This window comes from Hylobates moloch, unplaced genomic scaffold (genome assembly GCF_009828535.3).
Source record: "Hylobates moloch isolate HMO894 unplaced genomic scaffold, HMol_V3 SCAFFOLD_3, whole genome shotgun sequence".
Classification (NCBI taxonomy): domain Eukaryota; kingdom Metazoa; phylum Chordata; class Mammalia; order Primates; family Hylobatidae; genus Hylobates; species Hylobates moloch.
Genome location: NW_026652278.1, coordinates 173,605,942 through 173,623,308, shown reverse-complemented (window position 1 = coordinate 173,623,308; position 17,367 = coordinate 173,605,942). Strand labels below are relative to the sequence as shown.

The 17,367-nt window shown below is 39.0% G+C and overlaps 1 protein-coding gene across 6 annotated transcripts in view; it reads right to left on the bottom strand.

The window, feature by feature from the left end:
- Positions 1-17,367, bottom strand: part of SNX25 (sorting nexin 25) — a 184,683-nt gene that overhangs the window by 31,574 nt on the left and 135,742 nt on the right. For all 6 annotated transcript variants that reach the window (XM_058436946.1, XM_032754549.2, XM_032149029.3 and 3 more), the window contains 2 exons: positions 11,090-11,221; positions 8,163-8,435 (listed from right to left, as the gene is read on the bottom strand). In XM_058436946.1, the coding sequence (XP_058292929.1) occupies positions 8,163-8,435; positions 11,090-11,221 (405 nt within the window). The remainder of the gene's footprint in view (positions 1-8,162; positions 8,436-11,089; positions 11,222-17,367) is intronic.

The following is a 17,367-nucleotide window of genomic DNA, read 5'->3' as shown; positions in this document are numbered from 1 at the left end:
AAGTCTGGCTAGATTACCCAACAGCACATGAATTAGATTCAAGAGCAGCAACAGCAATGCAGGGCAGTGCAGAGAACTGCTGAGATCTAGCTTCTGGTTTATCCTTAACTTTCTTCCAGGTTTTCTTATTCTAACTTTTAGTAATCGTAACAAATAGTAAATTAAAATTTTTTCAAGGAAAAATAAAGTACCAATGGTCATAGAAAAATGAAGCTGTTTTCATTTTTTTTTTTTTTTTTTTTTTTGAAGAAAAAACTTTACCTTTTTTTCTAAACCCGGAATGCAGTGGCGTGATCTCAGCTCACTGCAACCTCTGCCTCCCGGGTCCAAGCCATTCTCCTGCCTCAGCCTCCTGAGGTTGTACTCCTTGGTACTACAGGAGCCCACCACTATGTCCAGCTAATTTTTGTATTTTTAGTGGAGACAGGGTTTCACCATGTTGGCCAGGCTGGTCTCAAACTTCTGACCTCAAGTGATCCTCCCGCCTCGGCTTCCCAAAGTGCTGGGATAACAGGCGTGAGCCACTGCGCCCGGCCCATATGTTCTTTTAACTGGTTGTCTATAAATATATATATATAAAATGATATATAATTTCATACTTTGCATTCATTTGAATGGGTATTCTGCCTTCTTCATATAACGTACAGTGCTGGGTATTGAGGGTATTATCATCTTTACATCAGCATTGTATGAGAATAATTAGAATAACAATGGCATTGAGAATTTATAAGGCACATTCCTAATGATGCTCCTGTTATAGGTTGATTCTGCTTTATTGCTATCCCATATGTACAAAAACAAATACTATCATGCATAAACTTTTTTCTACATTTTAATTATTTTCCTAGGATAAATTTCCAAAAGTTCCCACTTCTAGAGATTATTGGAACAAAGAGAATGAGCTCTCGAAAGGTCAGTTATGTATCAGCCCTCTTTGAATCTGAGGTGAAAGTAGACATTTGTTCCTATTTGTTTACTGTTACCTCACATCAAATGTCAGTTCACATCCTTATTCAATTTATCTGCTGAGTATAGATGTTTTAATTAATCTGAATAGCCTCTTTTACAGCATTTGTTGTAAAATTAACCATCTTAATTTCTGAAGTAGAGAGATAACATAGATACAACAAACTGTGACCTATCAAAAATAAAATGCAATAAATAGTTTTGGACTAATCAGTTCAGTGATTTTATATGTAAAGAACCAAGTAACAAAACTTAAAAAAAAAGAATGTATATGAAGTTCAGATAACCAACAGTTCAGAGACCCCAAGATGACTTCTAATACCATCAAAAGCAAGCAATTGAGTCCTCAGGGCTGGAGACAGTGAACTGGGCAGAAAGAAAAAATCCAAGATAAATCATAATCTTTCTATGTAAGATGACTATAAAACAATTTTTTTCTATTCGTACAAACCTTAAAACTCATAGGGGTCACTAACAGTAAATAAGAGGTGGCAACTGGAGCTATCCAAAATGATTGCATACGCTATAAGAAAACTAGACTTAACATGTGGCTTAGCTAACAGAGCAGGAGCATTGCCATCTTGGACAAGCACCGCCATTTTAAAGTTTCCCTTGACCAAAAACTGCCTAAATCCAAAGGGCATCAGCCTAATGGCAAAGGTCAGCAAGATCATAAACCATAAATGCCATCTCCAACCAGAAACATTCCAACCCTAAGATAAATCCCTCCCCAACCAGAGACATGCCAGCCCCAAGATAACCTCCCCTCCAGCCAGGGAGATGTGAGCCCCAAGATAACCTCCCCTCTGACCAGAGACATTCCAACCCTGCGGTAAACTTCTCCTCCACAAAGAAACATTCCAAGCCTGTGATAAGCTCTCTCACCCTAAAACTAATAAATACTCTTAGTCTGTAAGAGAGAGTGCTCCTGACTGAAATCAGCCAGAAGCCCCTCTCAGGTTTATTCTCCAAAATAAACCTGTCTTTGACTGTTAAGCCACTTTTCGTGTTTCTTTCTTTTCTTTAACTCTTACATTTGATGCTGAAACCCAGGATGGGTGTTGGGGATAGAGGCTCTCTCGCAACCCAGGAAGCAGTGGGCAGCAGCAGCCCATCCTGCTGGATCCTGAGAGTCTCTGGCCACCCACCCTGTCTTGTCTCTCACTTCACTTTTCAAGTGATTTGCGTGAGGAGGACAACTAACCTGAAGGGGACTGTGAGGCTCAGGCTGGGGCTACTCACAGGTGGGTTCTTAAAACCCTCAGGTCTCAGGAATCCACCTCCGACTGCCCACAATGGGTACTTAGCTCTCTAACCTTTGTCCCCTCCTCCTCCCTCATCCTCCCTTCTCTCTCTCCCTCTCTCTCTCTGTCTTCCTCGTGCGGCTCCAGTCCAAGAGGCCCTTTGCTGATTCCAACTGGAACATCCAATATCGGACACTAATCCAGCCAACTGGTAAAATCTGCCTTCCCCAGGCTTTCTCGCGGTACCCAGGAAAGTCAGGTCTGCCGTCCTGATCCTCAGAGGACCAGTAGGACTAAGCCAGAAGAAATCTTGGGGACATCCAGTTTCTTCTTAGCTTAACCATCCTCTTTAGGAAAGAGGACACCGGGTCTCTGTCTTTTGTCTGGGGATGCCTGGAACAAAAACAGACACCCTTGGCCTCTTCTCACCAGTCCACATGGGTGCCAAACAATCCCACATTCCTACGTCCTCTCCACTGAGCTGTCTCCTTCACAACCTCACCAAATTTGGCTTATAAGGAGCATAAAGCCAAAGCATTTGGTTTTTCATTGCAACACAGCCTGGCCCCAATATAAATTAGATAATGACAACCGATGGCCTGAAAATGGCACCTTTGACTTTAAAATTCTCAGGGACCTTGACAACTTTATAACCACGAATAGCAAATGGCAAGAAGTTCTCCATATTCTTTTCTACCTTAGATCCCAACCCTCCCGATGTCAAGCTTGTACCCCTCATGAAATCCTTCTTCTTAATGAAAACCCTCCCTGGGTCTCTCCTTCCTCTGAAACTCCTTCCTTTGAAACCCCTTCCTTGGAAACCCCTTTTGAGCCTGCAGATGAACCCCCTCCGTATTCTCATTCCCCTGCATCTGCTCCTCGCCTGTTCAAACCCCGGTGGCCCCTCCTGCCCCCAAGCCTTCAGTCCCGAATCCTGCTCCTCCTCCTTCTCCACCTGTTACCTGTTCAAAAACTACTCCAACCAGTCAATCTGCCATTCTCCCTCTCCAGGAAGCGCCTGGGGCTGAAGGCACTGCTCGCGTTCATGTCCCTTTCTCCATGTTTGATTTGTCGCAGATGGAACAGCATCTGGGATCTTTTTCTGAAAATCCCTCTCATTATCACAGGGAATTCCTACACATAACCCAATCCTTTAATTTAACTTGGCATGACATTTATATAATTCTAACCTCCACCCTCACCCAATAAGAAAGTGCTCAGCTTAATTAAAATGGATACCCAAGCTACGAGTATATTCAAAAGGCCTTTATGTTTTCCTGGAAAAAGTTTTTTTTTTCTCCACTCTGTCTTGCCACTCTTGGTGCATGTATGAAAGACCCTAAAATGCCATCTGGTGGCCTGGGGCTCCTTGGGAAAACAGAAAAAGTGCCACAAATCCTGTTTCGGGAAAAAATCTGTTTTCCTTATGGAACCCCTGGAATTAGAAGTGAGTAAGTACCTCTCAAAATCTGTCTTTGTCTTCCAGCTATACTTGTTTATTAGGCCCTGGAAATTGTTTTCCTAGCCCTGTTCTTAAAGGGCCTTACCCAAAGGCCAATAATCCAATTGGGAAATTAGAAAAAAAAAATCTTATAACTACTGGATCTTCTTCTGGTTGTCTGTGTGGCTATACATGTGTTGTGTGCAATGTCTATTAAAAGAACTCTAATTAATTGGCCTAAGAAAAATAAGTGCTTAAATCAAATATTTTTAAGGGAAAAGTAAAAGCTATGGGATCTTTCAGTTCACGAGACTAAAACTTACTGGTACAGTAAGATCAGAAATGTCTTAAGAACTGCCAGCATACGTTTTTGTTTGCATTTATTGATCAAGGAATTTCATACTTGTCTCTGCCAAATACTATAAGGTGTCAAACTTTGGCATAGAGGCTACAAAACTATAACTCAGCCCAGACAGAATAATCTTTGCTTGTGTAATTTTTTAATAAATGACACATTAATATTGGTTTAATAAAGTTAGCTACATCTTGGACTATTTAGCGAAATACCCTAACTTCTAATCTGGTGGCCTTACGCAGTCTAGTCCACAGACATGAAGGAAGTTTGTTTTGGGAAAGGACTGTTACCATCTTTGTTTCAAAGCTAACCTGTAAACTAAGTTAATAAACAAAAATAGATAAGGCCTGGGGACATGTGAAATTAGCCATACCCCTTAGCTATGCAAAAGATATTAAAGAAAAGCTAATTTATATAAAAAAGTATCTTATATGGTAAATTCTTGTCCTAAAGTAAATTAACTGGTTGTTTAAAGAGAGGGATGTTTACAACAAATCAGAAAGTTGAGGCAGGTCAGAGATTGTCTATGTAAGTCGTGAAAAATTTTATAAAAGGGAATTCATACAAGAAATTTTGTACAATTTAAAAGTGATTAAGCCTCCTAAATGCTTTATAAAATGCTACTATAACTCTTAGCTGTACAACCTGCCTGCTTTGCAGCTAGGGAAGGCCCAGGACACATGGAGTTAAATGCTGGAATAAGTCAGACCTTATCTGCACTTCTGTCTAGGTCCTAGGCTCTCCACCTAGTACACAATTAAAATCCCAAACTTACCAACAAAAGTAAAGGTTGCTAAAAGTTAACAGTGTAACATGTATTTAAGACTATTGAAAAAACATTTTACATATACTTTTGGTAAAAAGATTGTAAGGAGGCATAAGAATGTGGATTTTTACCTAGATTAAAAGGTTAAAGAACTGTTTTAAGTTGAATAAAATAAAAATGAAGGTTTAAGCAAGTTTTGGAAGGTTAATTGTAAAGGAAATTCCATGTGTAAACATATTGGCTAAAGTTGAAGGGGTATCATCCAGTTTTTCTGTAAATTGAGCATTAAAATAAAAGCACAACAGGTTTTTCTTAAAGCACTAACCTGCTCTTTAACAAAAATTATAAAGGGTTAAAAAGGGTCTATAAAAATCTTAACTTGTGGTCAAACATTAAAATAGGGTAAATGTGTCTACAGGTTTATTAAAAATTGAGTTTAACATTGATAGCACACTAACATAAAAGTAAAATTTGGCTTATTTGGTATAAAATCATATAGGAAGCATTGTCAAATATAAAATGGTGTTCGGCTCTCTTTGGGCTATGTTTGTATAAATAAGTTATTGGTATGTGTTTCAACGTTATGGGAGACGCCTATAATTCTGATATATCTTAATGTATGTTATCAGTAGTAATTATAATTGTTATGTTAAAATTATTTTGTGCCACAGAGGTAACAGATTTCCTTGTCAATTGTGTCTTTAACTATGGCTACCCTAAAACTTTTGGTCATCCATAAACAATTGTTGTCTTGTTTTGGTCCTCTTTAGAAGGTGGTTTTACAATCAGCTATAAAGCTCTAACAGGTGCTCTTAAATGCAGGTTTCTGATAACTTTGGAGATTGTGACATCAGAATAGAGGAAACATGTTCAGGACTCTTGAATAGCTAAAATGTTCATTAATGTCAAGCAGGACAGGAATTAACTGCACGAACTGAACTAACAGGAGACTGGAGTGACCTTTCTGACGTTTTGCTTAAAATATTGCTAATCCTTTGTTTTGTTTTCAAAGTCAAAGTAACTTTTCTTTTGAGCTATTGACAGCTTTTAACAATTTAGTATACTCCCATGAACAAAATTTGAAGCATACTTGTTTCTCTCTACCTGACTTTCTCCAGAATTTGGACTAACTCTGAGTATTCTTAAGTTATGGCAATATAGTTACTTGCGTAAGTGCAATAAGAATCTGTTTTCTTTTGTAACAGGACACAGTTGGAAAAACTGGTTATTTTTACCAATGCTTCGACTGGAATGCTGTGCTTTCCTTTAAGGAATCAAATTGACTTATGAAGCCAATAAAGCCCTTGGAAAACTGGCCCCATATTTTGTGTACACAGTCCCTGTACGGGTTTCTGATCTGTGATAAATAAAGAATGTCACTTTCTGACAGGCCAGGAACCCCAAGTTATCTTGGAATCTCAAGAGGAGAAAAATCACCCAACTCATAGGTATCTGACAGTACAAATCCATGGCTGGGCTTGGCTTTAAAAAGGTCTTATCTCAGATTCCTTCTACGGAACAAAGTTTCATCAAAGCCAATTTAAAAGGCCTGTTTAATAAATAATTCTTACTGCGCTGTATGTGAATAATTACACCAAGTATAATACAGCAAATCAGTCCTACCATAGTTTGTGTTTTTTTTTTTTTGGGGACAGAGTCTCACATTGTCGCCCAGGCTGGAGTGCAGTGGCATGATCTTGGCTCACTGCAACCTCCGCCTCCTGGGTTGAAGTGATTCTCCTACCTCAGCCTCCCAAGTAGCTGGGACTATAGGCGCATGCTATCACACCCAGCTAATTTTTTGTATTTTTAGTAGAGACAGGGTTTCGCTGTGTTGGCCGGGCTGGTCTCAAACTCCTGACCTCGTGATCCACCTGTCTCAGCCTCCTAAAGTGCTGGGATTACAGGCGGGAGCCACCACACCCGGCGATTTGTCTTTTAATAACAGTTACTTACACATGGACCTTTCCAAACATGCACCTCTGCCTCTCATTGGGTGAGGAATGTTGTTTCTATCTTAATCAATTGGGCCTAGCAAGAGACACTGCTGAAAAAGTTAAACAAAGGGCTAAAAACATAAGGAAATACCAAAATAACCAAACAGATTCTTGGTTTGGAAACAAAATCATAGCATGGGTGATCCCATTCCTGGACCCTCTCCTAATAATATGCCTAGGACTAATGTTCTTACCCTGCCTAATTAACCTTTTTCAAAAATTTTTAAATGACGGGATTATGGCTATTTCACAGACAACTATCCAAAAACATCTACAGATGGCATTATTCCTACAGTCAATCCAAGACCAGAAAACTCTCTGTCCCCTCATCAGCAGGAAGTAGCCAGAAAGAACACGCCGCCCCTTCTCCTTTTTATAACTATAGGGTCTGGATTGACAGAGCAGGAGCATTGCCATCTTGGACAAGCACTGCCATTCTAAAGATCCCCTTGATCAAAAACCACCTAAATCCAAAGGGCATCAGCCTAATAGCTAAGGTCAGCAAGACCATAAACCACAAATGACATCTCCAACTAGAAACATTCCAACCCTAAGATAAATCCCTCCCCGCCCAGAGATATGCCAGCCCCGAGATAACCTTCCCTCCAGCCAGAGAGATGTGAGCCCCAAGATAACCTCCCCTCTGATCGGAGACATTCCAACCTTGCAATAAACTTCTCCTCCACACAGAAACATTCCAAGCCTGTGATAAGCTCTCTCACCCTAAAACCAATAAATACTCTTAGTCTGTAAGAGAGAGTGCTCCTGACTGAAATTGGCCAGAAGCCTCTCTCAGGTTTATTCTCCAAAATAAACCTATCTTTGACTGTTGAGCTGCTTTTCGTGTTTCTTTCCTCTTTATTTAACTCTTACATTAGGAAGTTTTCTTTTGGAGCATTTTAATTTCTTCTGACTTCTTTAAACTCCAAAATATTTCCTTTAACTCCTCCCACATTCCCTACCTCTCATTTTTTCCGCATCCCTTCTCTCTTCCAGGGCTATAGTTCTACTGAGTTTCTTAGCTGGTCTAACCCATAAATGTCCCACCCTACAGACTTTCTGCCTTCACTTTTCAGGAGACAGACCAGAGGTGTATCTAAAACAGACAGAGGGCAGGAGGTCTCTGACTCAATGCCAGCATGAGGGAAGATGTACGTCAGAGGATAAAAGGGGAAGAAAGAAATACATACAACCAGAGACGAGGTTATTGATGCTTACTTTTTATTCTATTTAAGGTCTTGTATATTAAACGATGTTACTTTTATTCTATTTAAGGTCCTGTATATTAAAAGATGAAGATGTGCATCAAATTTGGCTCACACAATATGCACCCACCTAAACATATTTAAAAGCTTATCCAATAAAAAGGAGCAGAAAGTTAAATGTGACTCACCATCTCATCCTTGTTGGAAATCATCTGTGGGGCATGTTTTTCTTCCTCTTTTATCAACAATTTCTCATACAGGTCACTGACAATAAATGAAGGGTAATACCTATCCTTTAGGGTCTCATAAAGATCTCCCTGGATTTTGTAGAATACTTCAATACCTTTATTTCCTACAAGACACTGCTGAATTTCTTTGTAAAGTGATCTTTCCACAGATATTTCTTTGCTCTCCACAAAGAAATTCTGATAAATTTCACCAACTAATTGTGGAATTTCATTCTGAAAAGACAGGAAGATAAGGAAAAGTAAGACATATCATCTCTGAGAGAAATTATTTTCTCTGAATTATTTGCATTTGAAAGTCAGAAGAAAGACATTTAAGATGCACCCTGGTATGTACAATTTTGTGTCCATATTCAGGGTCAAGGGGCAAATGTCAGATTCTAAAAAATAAAAACTAATTCTTTAAATGAACATGTTGAACAGTTAACACCTGCAATTTCTTTTAAACACTGGAGGGGGGAAAAACAGAGTAAGAACAGTTTTCTTCCTGCAATAGATTCCTTTTCATAAATCTCAATTCCACAAGAAAAAAATGTATTAGCTAATGTCAATTTAACTTTTTACCTAATATAAGTAACTGGAGTGCCATTTCTCATCCCAGAAAGAAGTCAATATAATAATTGTATAACTCCGAAAAACAAGAAAAACACTCTTCAGAATGACTACTTCAGAATGATTATGTCCTAGTCAAGCTTATATTAGACAGCTTTGTCTTCTGCAATGAGCCTGTGTCATCACCAGCCTACTTCAGAAATGCAAAACATCTCTTCGGGTTAACATAATCTTTACAGTTCCTCTAGAGGCATGGCATTAACTCTAGAAATGTTATGCAGTTTTCAACAATAGTAAAGAGCAAAGGCATACAACTGAATGAACATAACTAATTTAACATACGTCCCAGAATGTTAACCTCCAAATCAATGTTGCTAGATCAAAATAAGGCTATTTCAAGGAAGCTAGATGCTCTTATTCCATTGAAATTTTTCAAATTCTCTTCCATAGTTTAGGAAAACCTTTTTAGATTGCTCTTTACAATATTCCTTTGAGAACAACCAGAAGTTATGTGGAGTCAAAACTGGTGATTAAAATGAGTAATAGAGTTAGCAAATACAATATTGGATAAAATTAGGTAATTTGGGGCTTGTAAATTAACAATAAAAGATTTAAAGATACTACAGGACTGGATTTAGTTCCTTAACAAATATAGTTGGTGACTTACAATATATTTGGCAGTCTATTCTGGCAATATTCATATGCAAATGAGTAATTCAATATATAAAATGCTCTTGGTGCTTCCCCCCGCCTTCCCCAAGACCAAATCTTACTGTCGCCCAGGCTGGAGTGTAGTGGCGTGATCTCGGCTCACTGCAACCTCCGCCTTCCCAGGTTCAAGCAATTCTCTTGCCTCAGCCTCCCAAGTAGCTGGGATTACAGGCTCACACCACCATGCCTGGCTAATTTTTGTATTTTTAGTAGAGACAGGGTTTCACCACGTTGGCCAGGCTGGTCTTGAACTCCTGACCTTGTGATCTGTCCACCTGGCCTCCCAAAGTGCTGGGATTACAGGTGTGAGCCACTGCATCCAGCCTCTTGGTACTTATTTTAATAAACCTCTCACAATAGTATATACTGAATACATATGTCACATGTTGTAGATATTATTGTGTATGTTTACATATACATACATATACAGTTGCCCCTCGGGATCTATGGAAGATTGACTCTAAGATCTCCTGAAGATACCAAAATCCGAGAACATTCAAGTCCCTGATATAAAATGGTGCAGCGTTTTTGCATATAACTATGTACATTCTCTCATATATTTTAAATCCTCTCTAGATTACTTATACAATGTAAATGCTTTGTAAATGGTTGATTTTGTATTTTTAGGAAATAATGACAAGGAAAAAGGTCTGTACATGTTCAGTACAGATGCAGTTTTTTTCCCCCAAAATATTTTCAGTCCATGGTTGGCTGAATCTACAGATACAGAACCCACAGATAAGGAAGGCTGACTGTATACATGAAGACTGTGTACACATAATTCTTAAATATATATTGCCAAATGCAAAGCACGATGCTGATTATTGGGATCTTCATTGTAAGATGTATGTGTACCCAAAACTAATTTTATTTTCCTTTATTCATATTTAAATTGAAATAAAAGCTCGGCACGGTGGCTCATGACTGTAATCCCAGTACTTTGGAAGGCATATGCAGACAGATCACCTGAGGTCAGGAGTTCGAGACCTGTCTGGCCAACACGGTAAAACCCCGTCTCTACTAAAAATACAAAAATTAGCTGGGTGTGGTAGCAAGCGCCTGTAATCCCAGCTACTCGAGAGTGTGAGGGAGGAGAATCGCTTGAACCCGGGAGGCAGAGGTTGCAGTGAGCCAAGATCGCCCCACTGCACTCCAGCCTGGGTACAAGAGTAAGACTCCGTCTCAAAAAAAAAAAAAAAAAAAAAAAATGAAATAAAAGGCAAAGTATAAAAGATGCACATTATGATATTATAAATGGCAAGATTATGAGACTGAAGTGTAGGTGAGGGGACCAAATTCATTATAATAGCAGTGTGGATATGTATATGTCTTTTTACAATGTGTAAAAAAAATACCCAAAACTAAATTCAGTCTCTTGGTACATTTATAAAACCTTTTTTCCCTTGACTACACATTCAAAAGAATCTTCTGTAAAAATATAACGTAATTTTATTTGCCATTATGGGCTAGAACACAATGTCAATATTATATCTGGTTTAAAATATTCTTTTAACGTATACTTATCTTGAGAAAAACAGACATGCTGCCTCACATGCCAAGTTTATATCAGCTAGTGATTAATATTCCTTTCAGCCTACATATACTACCTTGTTAGCATTCTTCAAATGTTCCACAGATTCCCAAAAACTAATCAGAGCTCTCTTGTCCATCCTTTCCATGTACATTCCAAAGTGCTCTCGGTAGAAAGTATTGGCCAAGATATCTTCAAACTGAAGAATCTATTAAGAGAATTTAAGAAGACGTTTTTAAAAATCAAATTTTAAATATCAGTTTGCTTTAACTTCCAATGGACTAATTTCTACATTTAGGGTAAAAATGCATTTTTAAAGGAATAAAGTAAAATTTTATTGTAGTAATTTACTATTTATTTAAGTAAATGTACAGGTTTGTTACACAGGTATATGTGTGCCGTGGTGGTTTGCTGTACCTACCGACCAGTCCTCTAAGTGCTCTCCCCTTGCCCCCACCCCCAATAGGCCCTGGTGTGTGATGTTCCCCTCCCTGCGTCCACGTGTTCTCATTGTTCAGCTCCCACTTATGAGTCAGAACATGCGGTGTTTGGTTTTCTGTTCCTGTGTTAGTTTGCTGAGGATGATGGCTTCTAGCTTCATCCATGTCCCTGCAAAGGACATGATCTCATTCCTTTTTATGGCTGCGTAGTATTCTGTGGTATATATGTACCACGTTTTCTTTATCTAGTCTATCATTGATGGGCTTTGGGCTGCTTCCATGACTTTGCTATTGTAAATAGTGCTGCAGTAAACATACACGTGCATGTGTCTTTATAGCAGAATGATTTATATTCCCTTGGGTATAGATGCAGTAATGGGATTGCTGGGTCAAATGGAATTTCTGGTTTTAGATCCTCAAGGAATCGTCTTCCACAATGGTTAATACTGTCTTCCACAATGGTTGTCTTCCACAATGGTTGGAGTAATTTACATTCCCACCAACAGTGTAAAAGCGTTCCTATTTCTCCACAGCCTTGCCAGCATCTATTGTTTCCTGACTTTTTAATAATTGCCATTCTGACTGGCGTGAGATGGTATCTCATCGTGGTCTTGCTTTACATTTCTCTAATGATCAGTGACGCTGAGCTGAAAACATGCATTTTTTTAAGGTCAGAGTCGATGTAATATAGCACTCCTGGTAAACTGAAATATCTCTTACTACATTTTAAATGGAATAAAGCTTACTGAATATTTAAAATGCACATACTGAAAAAACACCAATTTCCTATTAACCATTCACTCGCTGAACAAAGATTTATTTGGCATTGTAAACCAGAAAGTATCTGAGACAGGTCTCAATCAGTTTAGAAGTTTATTTTGCCAAGATTAAGGGCATGCCTGGAAGAAATAAACAAGGAATCACAGAAACAGTCTATGGTCTGTGCCTTTCTCCAAAGATGACTTTGAGTGCTTCAATATTTAAAAGGGAAAAGTGCACTGGAGGGGAAAAGAGGAGAGTATGGTAATCCACATGTTCCAAGCAAAAAGGAGCAGGCAGGGCAACAGTCAATTATGTAGTCCTCTGACACTCAGTAAATCGGCACTTTACAGAAGATAAGGCGAACACAGAGTAGCTACCTGTGGAGATATTGAACCTTCTATCTGTAGCTTGTGCTTAGGAACAAAAGGAAAGACAGCTTCCTGCATGACTCAGCTTTCAGCTTAATTTTTTTCATTTGGCATCCTGAATTAGGGTGTCAAGTTTTTATCTTCCTTTCATAGCTTTTACTTGGTATCAGGTACAGTTCTAGGAATGAAACAGATAAAAATCCCTGCCCTATGGGATGCACATTCTATGCAAAAACAGTAAGTGCCAATAATGGAAAAATTGAAGAGAAATGTATAAAAGACCAGGACACTGGGATCTAATAGTTTCATGTTTTTGTTTTCCATCTTATTTTTATCTAGTGGAGGAATCTACAAATAATGTTATACCCTGCCTTTCTGTTTATAATATCAATCATATTCATTAAAAAATCTTCTGTAAGCATCCTTTTAATAAGCCCATAAAATTCCTCTGTATAGATGCACCAAAATCAGCCCACCTACTTGTTTGTTTACTATTTTGCATACTCACAGGAAAAGAAAAAAGAACCTATCTGAAGACACAGAAGGAACAATCGAGTATGGACTGCTGTAATAAAATAAAGCAGATGACCTTCATAATAATTCATGACTCAATTAATTAGGAAAAATGTCTCAAATTAATTTAGAAGGAATTTAAGGCCTATACTTTTAGTTCTGAATTAGTAATAAAACATTACATGGAATTAGTAGAATTCAAATGCAATTAAATAAAAACTTACATTTTGAAATTCTTAAAATTAATATTACAAGAGTTGGCAAATTTTCAGAAACGTCACCAGTAAGATATTTCTAAAATCAAGTGGCCGGGCGCAGTGGCTCACGCTTGTAATCCCAGCGCTTTGGGAGGCCGAGGCGGGCGGATCACGAGGTCAGGAGATCGAGACCACGGTGAAACCCTGTCTCTACTAAAAATACAAAAAATTAGCCGGGCGTGGTGGCGGGCGCCTGTAGTCCCAGCTACTTGGAGAGGCTGAGGCAGGAGAATGGCGTGAACCCGGGAGGCGGAGCTTGCAGTGAGCCGAGATCGCGCCACTGCGCTCCAGCCTGCGCGACAGAGCGAGACTCCGTCTCAAAAAAAATAAATAAATAAAATAAAAAATAAAAATAAAAATAAAATCAAGTGCATACCGTCAATGTATTACACTCAACTCTTCTGACACCAACAATGAGCCCCTGCTTAATCGGTTTTGTGGGCAGAAAGGGACAGTCATTTTCTTTCTTTTTTATTTTTTCTGAGGATGATGCAGTATATCTATTTATTTACTTTTCATAATGCTTCTAGCAGAGGGTCTATTCAGATTTTCCAGTAGGTTTCTTTTTTTAAATTTTACTTTTAAACTCTGGGATACATGTGCAGAATGTGAAGTTTCTGGTATACATGTGTCACGGTGGTGTGCTGCACTTATCTACCCGTCATCTAGGTTTTAAACCCCACATGCATTAGGTATTTGCCCTAATGCTCTCCCTCCCCTTAACCCTCACCCCCCGACAGGTCCCGGTGTGTGATGCTCCCCTCCCTGTGTCCATGTGTTCTCATTGTTCTACTACCACTTATGAGTGAAAACATGTGGTGTTTCGTTTTCTAGCTTCATCCATGTCCCTGCAAAGGACATGAACTCATTCTTTTTTACAGCTGCATAGTATTCCACGGTGTATATGTGTCACATTTTCTTCTTCCAGTCTATCATTGATGGGCATTTGGGTTGGTTCCATGACTTTGCTACTGTAAATAGTGCTGTAATAAACATACGTGTGCATGTGTCTTTATAGCAGAATGATTTATAATCCTTTGGGTATAAACCCAGTAATAGTATTGCTGGGTCACATGGTATTTCTGGTTCTAGATCCTTGAGGAATCACCACACTGTCTTCCACAATGGTTGAACTAATATACACTCCCATCAACAGTGTAAAAGCGTTCCTATTTCTCCACAGCCTTGTCAGCACCTGTTGTTTCCCGACTTTTTAATAATCGCCATTCTAACTGGTGTGAGATGGTAGCTCACTGTGGTTTTGATTTGCACTTCTCTAATGACCAGTGATGATGAGCTTTTTTTTCATATGTTTGTTGGCCACATAAATGTCTTCTTTTGAGAAATGTCTGTTCATATCCTTCGCCCACTTTTTGATGGGGTTTTTTTTTTCTTGTATATTTGTTTCAGTTCCTTGTAGATTCTGGATATTAGACCTTTGTCAGATGTGTAGATGGCAAAAATTTTCTCCCATTCTATAGGCTGCCAGGGAAGGCATTTTCTAACAGCTCCTAGTAACTAAGGACATGGATATCCCTTGCTACAGATCATTAATAATTCATTTCTATAAATATTTGAGACGAATAATATTTAGTTTACTAGCTGTGGAACACTATAACATTTGACTTTATGTAAACTCTACCAGTGAAGCATTTTGAAGCACAAAATCCTAACTGTACATGCTCCAAAGAGGTGTAAAGGAACCCATATCAATTTGGCTAGGGAAGATGGGCCAACAACTCCACTATCAACAGAAAAGGCCAGGAAACCCTTTCACACTCAAGTCCAGTCCTGGGCTGCATTCGGCAGTGTTCATTTTGGATTAGCCTTGGGTCAAATAAGTAAACTGATATGCAAATTGGCCTTAAAGAAAAGATCTGCCATTTATTGCCACTGATTTCCAAACTCCATGTACTCCTAGTTCCATTTGCTCTTCAACCCTTATTTTAACTCTTCCTTCCATCTTTCCATTTTGGGGCCACTGGTGTGGGGGGTGCTACCTTGCAAAAAAGATAAGGCAACACAGACTTTTTGTTTTCAAAACAAAGCAAGATAGGAAGGCAACACCGTGCGGTTAAAGTTGTTCAGGCTTTGGAGGTAGATATACGTAGGTTTGAATCCTGACTCTGCTACTTTCCAGTTCTGTGAGCTCTGTGTTACTCTATCACTCTGAGCCTCAGTTTTTTCACCCATAAAATGTGAATAATACCACCTACTTTCCAGGTTGTTTGGAGACTTATTAATAATAACTGTTCTGAATCATGAAAGACAACAACAAAAACTAATCAGGAAGAGCCTGAACCAGGAGAAAGAGAAGGCACTGATAAGTGCGAAAATTCAGAATAGTTAAGAGGTCACTTTCTAGTTACATAAATATGGATAAAAGGATTAGCAGTGATTCTCAACTGGGGTCCAAAGAGAAATTACAAAGGACACAAAAAACTTTTGTGGGTGATGGATATGTTTGTTATCTTGATTGTGGCAATGGTTTCATTGAATATATGCATATGTCAAAACTTATCAAATTGTATACTTTAAATATGAACAGTATATTGCATGTCATCATACCTTAATTAAGCTGTTTAAAAAATTAATACTCCATCAAGCCTTAATAATAGCATTGCAAAGAAATGAAGTAGACAATGATTATACTAAGGACCCACTGTCAGGAGGACATATACTGATGTTATCTCTGTGAGTTACAGATTGCTGGATCTGATTTGCCAGTATTTTTGTTAAGGACTTTTCTGTCCAGGGTCATGAGGGACACCATTTTGTAGTTTTTTTTCCTCTGGTTTGGTATCAGAGTTATGCCAGTCTCCTCCTAGGATGAGTTGAAGTGTTCCCTTCTCCGTTTTTTGAAAGAGTATGGTTAAGATTGGTATTATCTCTTCCTTACATGTTTTATAGAATTTACCAGTGAGGCCAGGCACAGTGGCTCATGCCTGTAATCCCAACACTTTGGAAGGCCGAGGAGGGCAGATCGCCTGAGGTCAGGAGATTGACACCAGCCTGGCCAACATGGTGAAGCCCTGTCTCTACTAAAAATATAAACATTAGCTGGGCGTGGTGGTGCACGCCTGTAATTCCAGGTACTCGGGAGGCTGAGGGAGGAGAACTGCTTGAATCTGGGAGGCGGAGGGTGCAGTGAGCTGAGATCGCACCACTGCACTCCAGCGTGGACAACAGAGGAAGACTCCATTTCAAAAAAAAAAAAAAAATCACCAGTGAAATGATCTGAGACTGGAGTTTTGTGGGAAGGGTTTAAATTATTATTATATTCTTCAATAAATTGTGGGTTATTCAGAGTTTTTATTTCTGTTTTTTTTTTTTTTTGAGACAGAGTCTCACTTTGTCTCCAGGCTGGAGTGCAGTGGCGTGATCTCGGCTCACTGCAACCTCCGCCTCCAGGGTTCAAGTGATTCTTCTGCTGCAGCCTCCCGAGTACCTGGGATTATAGGCACCCACCACCACGCCCAGCTAATTTTTGTATTTTTAGTAGAGACGGGGTGTCATCAAGTTGGCCAGGATGGTCTCGATCTCTTGACCTCGTGATCTGCCTGCCTCTGCCTCTGCCTCCTAAAGTGTTGGGATTACAGGCGTGAGCCACTGCGCCCAGCCTCTATTTCTTTTGAATCAGTTTTGGTAATTTGTGTCTTCCAGGGAATTTGTCTATTTCATTTAAATTGTCAAATTTATTGGCTTGAAGTTGTCCACATTATTCCCTTAGCCTCCTTTGAATGTATGTAGCATCTGTTAGTGATGTCCTATTTCACTCCTAATATTGGCAATTTGTATCTTTTCTCTTTCCTTCCTTCTAGTTATTTTAGTTTTTATTTACAGCTTCTTTTAAATTTTTTTTTTTTTTTTTTTTTTTTTTTTTTTTTTTTTTTTTTGTAGAGAGGGGAGTCTTGTTATGTTCCCAGGCTGGTCTCTAACTCCTGGCCTCAAGCGATCCTCCTGTCTTTGCCTGCCAAAGTGCTGGGATTACCGGCATGAGCCCCCTCACTGGGC